The 17,465-nt window shown below is 39.5% G+C and overlaps 1 protein-coding gene across 1 annotated transcript in view; it reads left to right on the top strand.

Annotated features, from left to right (window-relative positions):
• LOC149322291 (dynein axonemal heavy chain 17-like) overlaps positions 1 to 17,465 on the top strand; it is an 84,811-nt gene that overhangs the window by 50,900 nt on the left and 16,446 nt on the right. Inside the window, exons 28-44 of the mRNA XM_089525681.1 lie at positions 64 to 155; positions 464 to 590; positions 1,810 to 1,962; positions 6,329 to 6,454; positions 6,706 to 6,813; positions 7,050 to 7,181; positions 7,546 to 7,706; positions 7,809 to 7,965; positions 9,075 to 9,179; positions 10,124 to 10,281; positions 10,826 to 10,964; positions 11,452 to 11,679; positions 12,585 to 12,722; positions 13,909 to 14,041; positions 15,087 to 15,214; positions 15,298 to 15,446; positions 16,746 to 17,028. Of these exons, the coding sequence (XP_089381807.1) occupies positions 64 to 155; positions 464 to 590; positions 1,810 to 1,962; positions 6,329 to 6,454; positions 6,706 to 6,813; positions 7,050 to 7,181; positions 7,546 to 7,706; positions 7,809 to 7,965; positions 9,075 to 9,179; positions 10,124 to 10,281; positions 10,826 to 10,964; positions 11,452 to 11,679; positions 12,585 to 12,722; positions 13,909 to 14,041; positions 15,087 to 15,214; positions 15,298 to 15,446; positions 16,746 to 17,028 (2,517 nt within the window). The remainder of the gene's footprint in view (positions 1 to 63; positions 156 to 463; positions 591 to 1,809; positions 1,963 to 6,328; positions 6,455 to 6,705; positions 6,814 to 7,049; positions 7,182 to 7,545; positions 7,707 to 7,808; positions 7,966 to 9,074; positions 9,180 to 10,123; positions 10,282 to 10,825; positions 10,965 to 11,451; positions 11,680 to 12,584; positions 12,723 to 13,908; positions 14,042 to 15,086; positions 15,215 to 15,297; positions 15,447 to 16,745; positions 17,029 to 17,465) is intronic.

Genomic DNA, 17,465 nt, shown 5'->3' with positions numbered 1-17,465 from the left:
ATTACAACCTGCAGAAAGAAAATTATTTGATTGGTTGACAAATCCATTTTTTCCTCTTGACAGGAATTAATGGCTGATGCAGTAAAAACTCCCAATGTGGTTGAAGCAACAAATAAACCAGGTCTCTATGACAAGCTGGAAGCCTTGCAGCAAAGGTCAGGAAGATGGCATTTCCTAGCCTAATGCTATTGAAGTGTAAAAATGTTGTTGTTAACTGCCATCAAGTCAACTTTGACGCATGGCGACCCTATAAATGAGAGACTTCCAAGTCCCCCTGTCATCAACAGCCCTGCCCAGGTCCTGCAGACTCAGGACCATGGCTTCCTTGGTTGAGTCTATCCATCTGCAATATAGTCATCCAATTTTCCTGCTGCTTTCTACTTTACCAGTCATTTTTGTCTTTTCTGTTGAGTCATATTTTCTCATTATATGCTTCCACTGTCTTCTCCTTCTTGCCTTTTAGTTTGGCACTCTGCGAAAAGGCTTTGGCTGAATATCTGGAAACAAAGAGACTGGCTTTCCCCAGATTTTACTTTGTGTCCTCTGCTGATCTGCTGGATATTTTGTCCAATGGCAATGATCCAGTCGAGGTAGGGTATCTGTGGAAGGGAGCATGTTGGTTTCTTTGGAATGATTGTAATAGATATCGAACACTTTCTTTAGGAAAGAAAAACTCAGCAATGAAGTTAGTTTATCCAAAACAAAAATCACAGATTAGTTGAAAATACAGTTGTTCCTTGGTATCTGTGGGGGATCCATTCCAGACACACACACACACACACCCCACACACACAGACGAATAACAAAAAACACAGGATGTCAAGTCCCATTGTTTACTATGGCAGCATAATGTGCATGCGGCTGCTGGCGTGGTGATATGCATGCGCCTCTATTTAAAACAACGGGGCTTGCCATCTGCAGAAGCTCAAATGCATGGATGGCAAGCCCATGGATAACAAGAGCCTACTGTATAGATGTTATATGTGGCTTTGACTGACAATTTAAAAAAGAGCATAGGTAAACTGGACTTCTAGGGTGACATGCAGCCCCCCCCCCCATAACTATACAGAAAGTGGCAGGTAATGGGGCAGCAGCAAACAGTGTCAGTACCAGGGCTACTCAGGCATGCCAGAGCCCACTCCTCTCTTCCTCTCTTAAAATATTCCTCTTTCCTTCTCTTAAAGTATTCTGTATGTAAAGGAGAGGTATGTACATAGTTACATGTGTTCTTTTTTATTATTTATTTTTAAAATATATTGTCCTTTTCAAAGCAGTGCTTACTCCCAAGTGTGGTGTGAAGAAAGAATGTTGTGCCTCACTAGATGGCTTAGGACCATCAACTCTAGGGTGTAAACCTGCCTGCCTGAAGCACCGGCTGTAAACCAGTGAGACTGTACATGTTTTGCATGTGGCAGGTACCATATTGTGCCTTGGATAACTTCAGCATAAGCCTTAGAAATCTCAGATGACAGCTGGTGATGGAAATACGGTACTCTTTTCTGCCTGAGACCTTGGGCAGCTATTGCCAGTCAGAGGACACAATAATGAACTGGATGGACCAATGGTTTGTAATCAATGTTACACATCCTCTCTCAGCTAGACAGTGTGGGGGTTTTCTTAGAGTGTTCACTGCCCATTCTCTTCAAACCTCTCCCATTGGTTGTCTTTAAAAACAAAACAAAACATATTTTTTTAAAAAAAACCAAAACCTCTCTTATCTCATTTTCTCCATCTTCTTCATCACCTTCATCTTTCTATTTTGGACCCTATTATATTTTGTGCTTCAGAATCCTGTTCTTTTTCTTGAAGGTGTCTCGCCACTTGTCCAAGCTTTTCGATAGTATGGCCAAGCTGAAATTCAAATTAGATACAAGTGGGAAGCCTCTCAAGATTGGTTTGGGAATGTACAGCAAAGAAGATGAGTATGTAGATTTTGACAAGGAATGTGACTTATCTGGACAGGTTAGTAGGATTCAATTTCAAATTTGACATTGATCCCCTGAATTGATTTGCATAATTTCTAAGGGATTGCTAAGTCCATAAGTTTTCCTTGTGACATTGCATGTAGCCACTGAGATGGCCTCTCTGCACAACCTCATTTCACATAACACTCACTACAGAAACAGTTATCCTTACAGCTTTCCCTACTTCACATCTACTCTTCTACATTCTAAAAAATGGCATACTGCAGAGAATCAGAAAAAGCCATATATTCAAAAACATGGAATGAATGACATAAAAGTGACACACATACTGTTCTTGCAAGGTGCTTTGAAGAAAGGCCTCAGACCAAATACTCTAAAAAGACAAATGTTGGCATTGTCAGTGGTAATACAGTTGAAAGGGTCTCCTCTATCAGGACATCCACACTTAAAAAGATTCCTAATGGGAGCAACAATAAAATCATATCCCATATATCATAGGTTTCCAAATTGGAACCTAAACTTAGTACTGAACAAGTTGACCAAAGCACCATTCAAACCAATAAGAGAGGTTACTTTGTAGACTGAATACTTTGTGGTACATTATTATATGTAATAATGCTACATATAAAGTACCATTATTAATAGCCATTACATTAGCTACACCTATATCAGAGCTATCAGCATTACTTGTGAATCCAAATTTATGAAAGATAAAGCCAGACAGATTAAAGTACGGACCCCGTCATTTCTGCCAAAATGTCCATGGAAGATGATGCCAGAAGTGATCTATCTCCCAAAATTTTTTCCCAAACCAAAGCATCTGGAGGAGTACAGATGACATACTTTGGATGTGAAACAGTTAAAATTTATTTGGACAGAACAAAAGATATTAGATGAACAGAGGCATTGTTTATATCATACCATTCACAAACATTAGGTAACAGATCAACAAAGACTATAATTGGCAGGTAGCTTTGAGCTTGCATTAATTTATGCTTTGAGTAGGAAAAAACACCAACACCCATATGACCTCATTCAATGCAATCTATGGCAAGAAGTACTGCATTTTCTGTTTCTATTTCAACACAGACTATTTGCGAGGCGGCAGGTTGGAAAGAACCACTTTTATTAAACACTTTAAATTGGACAAGTTTAGGTCAGCACAGGCATCATTCGGACAAAATGTGCTGCAGGCTGTCATAAAAACATAACATCCACCCTAGACATACAAAAGGCTTGGGTATACCCCAGTCATAGTGGATTTATCCTCCGTGCCATCCCATGAATGACAGATTGGATTTAACCATGAAGATTCATTCAGGGATGGCAGAGGATCAGTCCATACACACATACCCAAAATAATAATAAATGAATGAATAAAATAATACACAGACATTATACAAGGCTAGATAACAAAACTGACCATGGAGGGATGGAATACAACAAAAACAACTGAAAAGAATGCTGGGCTCCTGCACAACTGGCTGGCATGTGAGGATAAACCCCAATCATAGTGGATTGATCCTCCTGGCATCCCCGAATGAATCTTCATGGTAAATCCAATCTGTCAGTTCCTGAAATTCATACTTGTGGCATCCTTAACAGAGTCTATCCATCTAGCATGCAGTCTTCCTCTCTTTCTACTTCTCTCCACCTTTCCTGGCATTACATTTTTCCCCAATGAGGCATGCTCATGATGTGGCCAAAGTACTACAGCATCAGTTTAATCTTCTTGGCTTCTGGAGAGATTTCTGGCTTGATCTGTTCTAGGACCCATTTGTTTGTCTTTTTGGCTGTCTGTGGAATCCTTAGCACTCTTCTCTGGCACCACATCTCAAATTAATTGATTTTCTTCCTGTCCTCTTTCTTAACTGTCCAGATCTCACATCTATACATGGTAACAGGAAATACAATGGCTTGGACGATTCTAACTTCAGTGCTCAGTGATATGTCTTTACTCTTTATGATGTTTTCTAGCTCTTTCATAGCGGCCCTTCCCATTCCCAGTCTACTGATTTCCTGACTGCAGTCCATGTATAATCCCAGGTATGAGAACTCTTTTACTATTTCTGTTTCCCCATTGTCTAGGTTGAATTTGTGTGGATCCTCTATGGTCGTTTTGTTTTCTTTCTGTTCAGCAATGTCTGCCTTTTCACTTTCTTCCTTGACCTTGTTTAGTACTTGCTTTAGGTCTGTGATATTTTCTGCTAGTAATATGGGATCACTTCATACCTTAGACTGTTGATATTCTTTCCTCCTTTTTTCACTCCTCCTTCTTCTGTGTCCAAGCCTGCTTTCTGTATAAAATGTTCTGCATATACAGTGGACCCTTGTTATACGCTGGGGTTTGGTTCCAAGATCCCCCGTGTATAACAAAATCCGTGTATGCTCAAATCCCATTAAATATAATGACATAGCAAAATGGTGTCCCTTATAAAAAATGGAAAATCAAGGTAAATTTATACTTTTTTGGAACATTTTCAAATCGTGTATGCTTGAATCCGTGTATAAAAAATCCGTGTATAAGAAGGGCCGACTGTACGTTGAACAGATAGGGTGAAAGGATGCAGCCTTGCCTGACCCCTTTTCCAGCTGGGAAACATTCTGTTTCTCCATGTTCTGTTCTGCCAGTAGCTTCTTGTCCTAAATACAGATTCCTCATCAGGACTATCAGATGTGTTGGCACTCCCATGTCTTTAAGGGCATTCCATAGCCTTTCATGATTTATGCAGTCAAAGGCTTGCTATAGTCAGTAAAGCACATCCTGGTTTTCTTTTGGAATTTCGTGGTGCACTCGATTAGCCATCGTATGTTTGCAATGTGGCGCCTAGTGCCTCTTCCTTTTCTGACCCCGCTGGACCTCTGGAATTTCTTTCTCCCTGTATGGCTGGAGTCTATGTTGCAGAATTTTGAGCATACTTTTGCTTGTGTAGAAAATTAATGCTATGATCCTATGGTTGCTGAAGTCTTTTGTGTCTCCTTTTTTAGTGGATGGGGATATATATTGGTCTCTTCCAATCTGTTGGCCATTGTTTTGCTGACATATGTTGGTTAGCCCCAGAGTTGCTTTTGTCAGCGTGAACTGAAGCAGTTCAATTAGTATATAATCTGTTCCTGGTGATTTACTTTTCACCATTTCTCTTATTGCAGCTTCCACCTCACTTTTTATAATTTGGGGTTCATGTTCATATGGCTCTTCATTCCCTGTGTCTTTCATTTTTTCCATCTCTTTTATATAGCTCTTCTGTTTATTGCATCTAGTATCTTTTTATTCCTTCCTGGTCTTGAATTATGTTAATTTTATTGTCATAGAGAATCCTAGTCCTTGGTTTGAATTTCTCTTTGATTTCTCAGGTCTTGTGGAATATGTTCCTTGTTCATCCCTTTTTGTTATTGTCTTCTGCTTCTCTGCATTGGCCATTGTAGTAGTTGTCTTTGTGTTTTTGCACTAGTCTTTGTACTGTTGCATCAGTGATTCTGAATTTGTTCCTGTCTCCCTTTTGTTTTGCTTCTCTTCTTTTTCCTTTACTGCTTGTAGCTTTTATCTGTCATCCATGTTTTTTTCTGTTTCTTTTTGGCTACTGAAAGTATCTGTCTGCATTCTTCTTTTATTGTGTCCCTGGCTTCTGTGCTAGCACTTTACCAGCCTTGTGTGATAAACTCCTTAACTGGCCGTTACTAGATGCTGCATCAAATCTGCCTTTCAAAATGCATATTCTTGAAAAGCCTAGGTTAGTGCATATGCACTGTGGTTAAAAATATGGAAATGAAGGCAACTGTAAATGTAAAAAGAGTCAGTAGGTATACATATGGAATAAAAATATAATAGTATAGTAAGAGCAGAAACCATATTAAGGGTAGACTATGGGGAAGATGCAATCAATTTATATTTTCTTTTTCTGAATATAATACCAATTTATTTTCATCTTTAATTTCCCCGCTCTCCCCTTCCCAAAGCTGATGGATGAGATTTAAGTTATGAAAGACAAGAAAGAGAAGATAGAATCCTTGGAAAATGTACAAATGTTGTATTTTAAAAATAAAAATAAAATTAAAAAAAAAGAAAAAGAAAAGCCTAGGTTAGCGGAAGCCTGATCACTGAAGCTGAAGTCCCCTCTGGCAACTCAGAAATAAGGGGAGACTGGTTCATGTTGCCACCATTTTAGGGGGGAAGGGAAGAAGAACGTAGTTTTGCAGTCAATGAAATATTGTAGTTAAGCACTGATAAATGCAACATCTTTGCAAAAGAGATAATATCTATATTCCACACAACCATTTTGTAATAACTATGCATTTCTTATATGAAAGAACATGATCTCTGGAGTTTTGACCTTTGTGGCTATGTTCGTATGTTGTATGCAGCACCACTGCATACCACGTGAACTTGGAAAAATTGCTTCCAGGTGGAGATTTGGTTAAACCGATTGCTGGAGAGAATGCAGAGCACGTTACGCAAAGAAATTTCTGAAGCTGTAGTGACTTATGAAGAAAAGCCAAGAGAGCAGTGGATATTTGATTATCCTGCACAGGTAAGCAAAGAAAACAAATCAAAATGGAAACTGTATTTATTTAATATGTGAGGTGCAAAGAAAAGCTGAAAGAAAAGAACAAAAGAATCTGTTCTGATAAGAGGAGCAAATCAACCCAGAAGCAGCTGAGTTGTCTAATCGACTCAGCTTACCATGGCTGTACATTGGAGCCCAAACTGCAATGCCTATGGATGGTTCTGACATCTCATGAGGCTTCAATGTTTCACATAACTTTTTGGTTTTTGTTCCAGATTGCTTTAACATGTACTCAGATATGGTGGACAACAGAAGTTGGCATTGCCTTTTCCCGATTGGAAGAAGGCTATGAAAATGCTATTAAAGATTACAATAAGAAACAGGTACACTGTTTTCTATGCTCAAGGTCTCTGTTCTATGCAATTCCAGATTATTCAACTGGGCAGTAAAGAATATTTTGTTTCCTCTGGCCATTGCCTAGGGTTAACATCCCTGTCACTAAATGTGATTTCCTGGCACTTTGTGCATGAATATGTATGTGCATGCATGTAAAGAAAACCCCTATATCTCATTGTTAGAAAGACTACTACTTCCATGTCTTCTTTCTCTCATTTCCTAGATTAACCAGTTAAACACATTAATTACACTACTCATTGGAAACTTAACCGCAGGAGACAGAATGAAGATTATGACAATCTGTACCATTGATGTCCATGCTCGAGATGTCATTGCCAAAATGATTACAGCAAAGGTATCTTATGCATTAAAGATTCCCTGACAATGCATTTTTGTTGCATTTGTTTTTATTTTTTATACATATATGTAAAAATGGGGTGTGTGAAGAGACTTTTGCTCTGCCATATAGTGGGAGATCTGACATAGGGATGCTAAAGACCTATCCTGAATCCTTTTGAAGAACTATAATTTTAAAAATGGAAATTCACTTGATATCTGCTCATGACTGCAAAATCGGCAAAGGTAGAGTGTTAAAGCATTAACACATGACAACAGAAGCCCCATATATCTAGGCTCTTAAGAACTAAAAGAGGGAAAGGAGAAATCATATTGTGTTCATTCTCCAATGTAAAGAAGATGCTTTTACTTTTGGACAACAGGTAGAAAGTTCCCAGGCTTTTACGTGGCAGTCCCAACTTCGGCATCGATGGGATGAAGAAAAGAGGCACTGCTTTGCCAACATCTGTGATGCTCAACTTCAGTATTCCTATGAGTATCTTGGCAACACTCCACGTCTGGTGATCACCCCACTCACTGATCGGTATGAGCAGCTCAGCTTGGGAGACTCTCAGCCTGACCCAGGAGACATTCTTAGGCCTTCTGTGATACAACAGATGCCTCTGTGTGTGTGTGTGTTTTGCAGATGCTACATCACCCTGACACAGTCTCTCCACTTGATCATGGGAGGTGCTCCCGCTGGCCCTGCTGGCACAGGGAAGACTGAGACTACCAAAGACTTGGGCAGGGCAGTAGGGATTATGGTGTATGTCTTCAACTGTTCTGAGCAAATGGACTATAAGGTAAAAGATTTAATTAAGGAAACTCATATAAAGAAAGGGAGGAGGGATACTTTGGCCAGCCTTGAATGCAGATTAGTAGTGGACATTAAGATTGTTAGCAAGTACGTTACAGGCAGCAGAGAATCAAAAGGATCACCTTCCTCCTTGGTGAATGCCAGTACTTTTTCTAAACTAACAAAGCATTATTATTTCTTGTGTGCCTCAGGTAATGGCTGCAGCATTTTTGCCCATTCCCAACCAGTCCCCTCATTTTTAGCTGATGCTGTAACTATGGATTATGCAGCTACCCTTTCTGTCATTCTAATTGATAGATTGTCCTGTGTGTGAATATTTCTTCTGTGTGCCAAAAGAACATTTCTTCACACAGTGGCATAGTTACAGACAGCTGTGGGAAGTGTGGCACAGACAGCACTGCCCACCATGAGCTTGTTGCAGACCCCCCCTTCCGTTAGATACAATGAATGGTGCGTGCCGCTGTGCCCAAGCCCCATTATAATGGTGGCACTTAGTCTGGACCCCCCTTCCCAAAATCCTGGCTACGTCCCTGCTGCGTCCCCACTTTGCAAATGCTAATTGCTCTGACTGAAACATTGCAAGGCAAACATAGGTTTAGAAGTAGTAACACTCTGTGGCCATATCTCTGATTAGTTTCAAGAAGAGGCCACTCTTACCTATCTTATCTAATTTGTTTGTAGAAGATGAAAACATCATCTACAGATGTAAAAAAAAAAGCATGGAGAGGTACAATTACAGTACACTCAGCTTTCCTACTATTCTGCATACTTTAAAGAGTATCTATTATTTAAAAAAAAAACTTGCATGTTCTGCTAGGATATTGCAGCTTTATAGGACATACCTGGCATTGTAAAATTTTATAAAGCACCACATTTTAAAAAACATGGTACCCCTAATTATACCCCTTATAATAACACTCAAAATATCCAAGAAAAGAATAGACTGCTTGTTCCTTATGACAATTTCTCTCCTCCCCAGTGTATCTTTCTGTGGGCCCTATTACTGTTACAGGAAAACAGTATATAAATAGAAAATGTTAATTAACTGATGAAATAAAATTCTTCTAAATTGTTGCCTACACTTTTTCTTCCTAGTCCTGTGGAAATATCTACAAAGGGCTTGCCCAGACAGGTGCATGGGGGTGTTTTGATGAATTCAATCGGATCTCAGTGGAAGTCCTGTCAGTAATTGCTGTACAGGTAAAAATTCTCATTTTTACACAACATGTGATGTGTCCAGCTATTATGTATAAATAAAAGGACATTAATAATGCTTTCAGCTTTATCATTGTGGTAAAATACCTGTCATTTTGTCTCGAACTAAAACAGTCCTTGACAAAATAATAGGATGGATTAAGAGATCCTGTGAGATAAATTCTGTTCACAGACCCCTCCTGATAAAAGGAGGATGTTTGTGCATGTGTGCATTATTTCCAGGGCTTACTAATTCCCCTTTAAATAGGAAGACAATCTGCTTAGGAGAGGCAAGAAGCCTCCAGAACATCACTGAAGGTATTGTGGAGGCTTCAGAGTAGAAGCACTAGAAAAAAATTGCCTCTTCCTCCTTCCGTTCATGGAAATCTATATTGGTTTGCAACTCTAGTTTGTAAAGAGCTGTACTAGATCCAACCCAGTGGTCCCAACCAGAACCTGTGATGACTACAAAACTGCTGTATTCAGTGAAATGTGGCTATATGACAATATTATGAAGTCAGTTCTGAGTGAGGGTAGATATCATTGGCCTTCTCTTAACTGGTTTTTCCTCTTAATTGGCTCTAAACAACCAAATTTGGTAGTGTGACATTACAAATCAGGTTTAGAATGACAAGATCTTTTTTGCTCTCACTCTGAATGGTAAATACTTGCTGTTTGTAATTGAACTATCCAAAGGTGTTTACAGTGGGAGGGTACTTTCCTGCTGGCTTTTGCAAGAGTTCCACACTCCACTCACCATAGCTGAGGTGGAAAAATGCTTGATAGGTGAGGGTCAATTTGTCACCCCAACCCTAAATGCCTAAGAGTTCATATGCTGCAAGAAATAATGAAAAGAAATTGACTTATGTTTGTGTTAAAATGCCCCTAAGCATTTTACTTCTCATGACCAGCTCGTTAATAAGTTGTAGGCCATTTTATGCACTGTTTAGGTTAAATGTGTTCAAGATGCCATTCGAGCTAAAAAGAAGACCTTCAATTTCCTTGGAGAGATGATTTCTCTTATACCAACAGTTGGAATGTTTATTACGATGAATCCTGGATATGCAGGTCGGACCGAACTGCCTGAAAATCTGAAAGCCTTATTCAGGTACAGGCATACATGTGTTATTCAGCAGATATACTGATGATCAAGATAATGGATGAGTTTGTGCAGGAAAGGATCAAAACATAGGATTCTTTGATTAAAAAACATAAGCAGCTGTAAGAGACTATAAGAAAACATGAGCAAATAGTGTGGAAAAGGAAAGAATAGTTCATAGACCTGGAAGGCATTACTGAAATAGGCAAATGAAGAGGTGTGTGTGTGTGTGTGTGTGTTTGTGTGTTTTAAAGATTTATCTCCTAACTTTCAATCAGATGATATTCATATAACACTTTTTCATAAAATACTAGAATACCAGCTACACTCACTGACTTGGACTGCCAAGAGGGAAATTCTCAACACAGACTATATATAGCATGTAAAATTATCACAGCAGGACATAACCAAGTATAAAGTGGAAGGTTTTGAGTATAAGCTTTGAAATGTAATGTTATCTGACATTTGCATTGAATAACAGCCTAATGAACAAACTGACTGTTGTTTCTGCAGCATAATCACTCCAGATGTTGTCTCACTCATCCTGTTTTAGGCCCTGTGCCATGGTGGTTCCTGACTTTGAGCTGATCTGTGAGATCATGCTGGTTGCTGAAGGTTTCATTGATGCCAGGCTGCTAGCTAGGAAATTCATTACGCTCTACACATTGTGTAAGGAGCTGCTTTCCAAGCAGGTAATTTGGAACTTGCTCCACAGGCCTGACTGTCATAGAATTTAGAGCAACAGAGAGTCTGTAGGAGCAAATTGGCAGAAGTTTTTGAGAGTCATTTAAGCCGTGGGGGTAGACATTTCCCATCACTCCAAGATGTCATGCTGTGTTCTTATTCCCTGTCTGCCTGCTAACACCAATACCCAGCCAGAAAGTAGAGGTCTGGATTACTAATAGCAAGCTTGTAATGGCTGCTGCTGCCACTTCACACCACACATTTCAGTATCACCCCTTGCATGCAGGTAATTTAAAACCTGAGGGTTTGCAGAAGGCCACTCAACAGTTCCATTAGTGTCTTTGGTAAGAGAGAATACCTGTACCAATACATCCACTGCTCAAAAAGGGAAACTTTTCTCTTGTCTTTTATACACTTACATGCCTTTCACATCTTGCTTTGAGTTATGCCATTTTGTTTGTATATAGTGCTAAGATGGTACCTCCTTCCTGACAGGATCACTATGACTGGGGGTTGAGAGCTATCAAGTCTGTACTTGTAGTGGCTGGCTCCCTGAAGAGAGGAGACCCAGGTCGGGCTGAGGACCAGGTCCTCATGAGAGCTTTGCGTGACTTCAACATTCCCAAGATTGTGACAGATGACTTGCCTGTTTTCATGGGACTCATTGGAGACCTTTTCCCAGCACTTGATGTACCCAGGAAACGTGATCTCAACTTTGAAAAGGTGAAATTAATTCATTCTTGTTGGTTGAAGCAACTGAGTGGGAGTGGGTTCAAATGCTGTTCTTCAGCAGTCAGGTTGGAGGTCTGAATATCTGGCCCCTGTGACTTCAGTCACAAAAATTATTAGTACTGTACTGTGGAGAGGCTATACTATAAAGAGGCCTGATCAAACATTTCCAGTGCCTTTTTCTACACAAAGACGCCTATCCAGGCAGTACCCTCTTTAGTTGAGACAGAGCATGGCTACAGTGCTTTGTCAGCCATGAGTGAGAGAGGCAAGTCCTCTAGCCAGAATTTGACTCTGAGTGGAGCAGCTTTCATTGGCTGGCTGGCTGGCTGTTTAGGTGGAGAGTATTAAAATTCTAGCTCCCTCAACCTCTTCCTTTCATTTGAAGAATGTTCTGGGCTTACATGGCACCAGAAATCAGTGCATGGGACAACAAGAGGAAAGGGCTATTGAAAATCAGACATCTGTTGCTTCTCAGCCCCTCAAGTATCTTTAAAAATGGGGGACATTTAAACATTTAAATTATTCCAGAGAGTTTTAGGTATCTGGTGGAAATCTGACTAGCCACAGACACTGTGCTGCTAACCCCACCTGTACTGTATTGTGGCATATCTACAGTTAGTCTTTAACAAAGGATGCTTGAGCATTTTGCTCAGTAAACTTTTTGCCATGCCATCCAGTGTGTAGGTCAGATTGCAGTTATTGAAGTGCATATTAGGGAAAAGTTAAAAATACATCTGTTTTGTTTTAAAAACAAATGCATCTCTTTTATTTTTTTAAAAAAATGCTGATTAATGAAGAAACTATGTGAAAGATTCATGAATGAACAGACGCAAAACTGATGTGATCCAGAATGAGACAGATTTCTCCATTCTTAACTTTATTTCTTGTCTTCTCAGATTATCAAGCAGGCTGTTCTTGAGCTCAAGCTGCAGCCTGAGGAAAGTTTTGTACTGAAGGTGGTGCAGCTGGAGGAGTTACTCCAAGTCCGACATTCTGTGTTTGTGATTGGGAATGCTGGTTCTGGCAAGTCCCAGGTGTGAGCAATGGGCCAGCAGCTATGGTCCAAGCATTGTGGGTTCTATTTGGAGCATTCATTATCTTTAGTGAAAGCTAATTTCTGAGATGGTTTCCCAAGAAATTGGCCATCTTTCCAGGATGTCTTGGGAAATATTTATAATTGCAAAAATGGCACTCTTGATCCTCTACCACTCTCAGTTAGGGCTAAAACATGTCATTGTTTCTCACCTGAGTGACATCATTATCTTCATTTCAGTAAAGTAGGCTAAAAGCAGTGGTCCCCATAATGTAGTTCCAGCCAGTCTTCTCCCTTTTAACATTCACAATTTCTTTCCCTAATGCCTCCCGCAAAGAGTGGGTCATAACTACAGCCAGGAAAGTCTGATGCTTGTGAATACCTATTTAACATTAATGCAAAAACTGATTAAACTCATAAATTGCATATGTTTACTGCAATGATGTAATTTAAATATCCAGTGGAATAAAGAAACTATATAAACCATCTATATAGAAAATGATCACACAGCAAAAATATTGAAAAGTAACATAATGTAAGGTATCCCATCTTTAAAACTTAAAAAAAAATCATCAAGGGAACAATCAAAAATGGATATGGTAATGTCCACAATTCAAATATAAGTCCCTTTAAGGAAGATATAAAGTTCATGTCATTTATGGTGTAGGTTTTGCAGAACCTGAAATCTGAAGATCTTATGGTTTGAAAGAATCTTGGAAATAAATTTCATAAAATATTAGGTTTAGAACCTGTGACTTCAAGGAACAAAGAATGAGTCACAACTACAGCCACTATGGCTGCTCATGTGTGCATCAGACTGAGATATGATAATTCTAGCTTAAATTGAGCAAAAGAGCACTTCTTGACCAGAGAGCTTTTTGTGGCTTAGTGTTGTTGCACAATGGATGCTGAATGGAATCTTCATCTGATGTTGGGTGTCCCCCTATATCTAGTTTGAGGAGGCAACAGACCAATCTTTTATGCTGTGATGGGTCCAACTGCTTTATATGTGGGGGATTTATTTTTGCTAAGAGAAATATTGTGTTGGCCATGGAAACCTCTGATAAATTTAGGAAATTAAAGTCTCCCCTCAGTAGGAGATGCCATATGGGAGTGGCTAATTTGTTCCATAATTTGGTAACTAATAGCTAAGATGCTCAAAGCCTTGGGTTTCTTTCTCTTGGCAGGTGCTAAAATCTCTGAATAAAACCTACCAGCTCATGAAAAGGAAGCCTGTAGCCATTGACCTTGACCCTAAAGCAGTAACCTGTGATGAGCTATTTGGAATCATTAATCCAGCTACCAGAGAATGGAAAGATGGTAGGAATCATAGCAGCTGCTTTCCAAAATATGTCTAACTAGTGTCTAAAACAAGAAGCCTACTTTTGGCAAACATCCTGCCCTAGAAAGGGCCATAACATAAAAAACCAGATATCCATATGTATATTGAAAAAGTATTTCTTTGGCACATTCTTAGAACAGTGTAATTTTAAGTGCAATTTGTTTCATTTACAATGATAGTATGGTTAAAATTTTATTCCAGCATGAAATGTCACCTAAAATAGTATGGGGTTTTTTATGCTTTCCATTTTTTTCCAGATATTTTTCTGTGAAATAGAAATACTTTAATATAAGGAAATGCCAGGGCCTGGAATTACCTGAAAATATTATATGTTTTAGAGAGCAATCCTATATAAGCAATTACTTAGGAATGTGTCTCATTGATTTCAATGGGGCTTGTTTTTTTAAGTTCCAAACTAATTTTAGTTCAAAACACTAAAGTTTAAAATTATGTCTTCTGAAAGTCTTTGTTGTAAATTGCTTTGATCCATTCCACTGCACATTGTTTGACTCAAGGATAAAATTTAAGGACAAAAAACAACATGATTGTTTCATTTAAAGTATTCTTAATCCCACATCTTTTAAACTAGTTTACACAAAACCATCTGCTGAGCAAAACATTCCAGTCCCTCTATAAGGAGATTACTGGTTCTAATTTGGCCTTTGAGTAACTTCAAATTTGAGTTGAGTAACTTCAGACTAAGGAAGTTTGATCTGAAGATAATTTTTAAGGTAAAATTATTCAGTTCTTTGTGTATGTGGAAGAGAGAAAGAGAGATAATCAGTTTAGACTGGTCTATGGAAATCATGCTTTTTTTTTGCAATTCTGTCTATCTATCATCTATCTATCTATCTATCTATCTATCTATCTATCTATCTACCTACCTACCTACCTACCTACCTACCTACTTAAGGGCAGTTAACAATAACAACAACCTCTGAAGTGTATTATCTCTGGCCACTTTTTGATATAACTGAAGAGCTTCTGTGTGAATAATAAAATCCTATGTTTTGTTCTGGGCAGGCTTGTTTTCAACTATCATGCGAGACCTGGCTAATATAACACATAAAGGGCCCAAATGGATTGTTCTGGATGGGGACATAGATCCAATGTGGATTGAGTCTTTGAATACTGTGATGGATGACAACAAGGTTAGTAAAGCAAGCCAGGGATTTTGTGGCTGGCATCCATTTCCATGAGACAGTGGTATCATGCTTATGTATCTCTCTCCTAGGTCCTCACCTTAGCAAGCAATGAGCGAATCCCACTCAACCCCACGATGAGGCTTGTGTTTGAGATTAGCCACCTCAGAACAGCCACACCTGCCACAGTCTCCAGAGCAGGAATCTTGTACATTAACCCTGCTGACCTTGGATGGAATCCGTGAGTTCTGGTTCCCTGTGTGGTGTGTTAGCATCTTGCGTTGTCAAGAAGACTTGAGTTCTTTCATGGCATAAAGAGTAAAAGCTTTTCCTCCCAACTGCTACATATAGGGGTGTCCTACAGGTCTTTTGGTATTCTGTTCTATTCTGCCATCTGCTAGACAATCATATTGGCTCCTATTTTTTCAACCATAGATTTAAAGAAAAATCTTTGTATGTATTCTAGTGTGTATAATGGTAAAGGTGCACTAATGAAATAGTATATACTTTATAGTCTTGTTAAGTTACAAAGTGTGCATCCCACCATCTTAACTTCCTTTTCTGTCCTCTTGTGTAGTATCTGTGTTTGTATATGAAATGATGGGATTGTAAAATGCTGGATGCTCTTAACTCCAGGATCCCGCCCCAAATAAACATCCTTTCCTGCCATCCACTGCCCAAATTTTGCCATGCCTAAATTTTGTGTAAGGTTAAGGAATGCAATTGGGGTGAGTTTAAGAAAATGAATTTAAAAAGGAAAAGAAATTGGGATGGGTTAAATGTTCAGGCAAGCCCATGCAGCCCACATACTTGAGGTGACTATCAACACAGGCTGCACTACAGTAACCTGGCAATCACTTAAGCACCTTACTCACCCAGGTTCTCTCAGCAGGCTGAGCACACATATGGGTTCATGATACTGAAGAGAATTTCTCTCACATAGATCTTGTGTGTGAGTGTGCCTACCTACCTAGTCCAGCATGCATGTGCGTGCGCACGTGCGCACACACACACACACACACACATTCTCTCCCTCCCTGCCTTAGCTCCTTTTACATTTGGCTCTCCCCCAACTGATTCTTCACCTTCGCCTCCTCCTCATCTTCTGTGAGAAGACAAACTGGCCACTTCAGACAACTGTAGATGAGCCAGAAGTAAAGAGCTTCCATTCCAGGGAGAGTCTACTGTTAAAGTAGGTTTCTTGATGGGATTGAAGGGGCAGAGGGCACTTGTGTCTGGTTAACCCCACTCCAAGGGGGAAATGGCTGCAAACAGAGATCTTTGGTACTTCCTCACTGTGAGAGAGGAACAGCCTTTATTCACTGCTGGGGAAATGCTGAAGAGCCACCATGGACCTGAGGAACCTCAAAGTTTAACCCTTGACTTATCCATTGATCATACCAAAATCCATTACTTTGGCCCCAAAACTTACCCTTGACTTATACATGACTTATAGTCAAGTATATATGGTAGATATGAAATATTCCAAGCATACAAATTCAGGCCATATTCAATAACTTATTTTTAAATCACTCTACAGAGTTGTGAGTAGTTGGATTGAACGCAGGGAAGTGCAGTCTGAAAAAGCCAATTTGATGATCTTGTTTGACAAGTACTTGCCTACGTGTTTGGACAAACTGAAATTTGGATTCAAGAAGATAACACCTGTACCTGAAGTGACTGTGATACAAACCATCCTCTACCTATTGGAATGTCTCCTGACTCCAACCAACACCCCACCGGATTCTTCTAAAGAGCTATATGAACTCTATTTTGTGTTTGCTTGCTTCTGGGCATTTGGAGGAGCAATGTTCCAAGACCAGGTGCTTTAAAAAAATTAAATAATCATGTTCTGCTTCACACTCCTCCAGATGTCATCATAATAGTGCCCAAATATGTGATGAAGAGTATTAGTGACACAGACGCCATTTTATTGGTCCAGTTCTCAAAGGGTAATTCAACTGCAGAGATGACATCCAACAGACACTTCCACGTCACCTAAGCTCCATGTGGCTGCAGTAACACTGAAATTTGCCTCCCTGGTGTGTTGGCTCGATTGTGTCTGCACCCCAACCATAATTTCCACACGATCAATGGTACTATACTGACTGCTTGCCATGTGATCTGGCAGCCCCTTTTAGGATGAGTAGTCTTGTGGGACCACAGCCCTCATTCCTTCTGGAGTGAGAGATCAGCCAATGGAGTCAACATTCTCTCCTTCTGTAGGAAAATGATTTTGTAGGTCATGCCTCTGAATAAA

The sequence above is a fragment of the Sceloporus occidentalis genome, unplaced genomic scaffold (assembly GCF_023333645.1).
Source record: "Sceloporus occidentalis isolate IW3139 unplaced genomic scaffold, rSceOcc1.0.p SCAF_1, whole genome shotgun sequence".
Classification (NCBI taxonomy): domain Eukaryota; kingdom Metazoa; phylum Chordata; class Lepidosauria; order Squamata; family Phrynosomatidae; genus Sceloporus; species Sceloporus occidentalis.
This window is presented reverse-complemented; position numbering and strand designations above follow the sequence as displayed.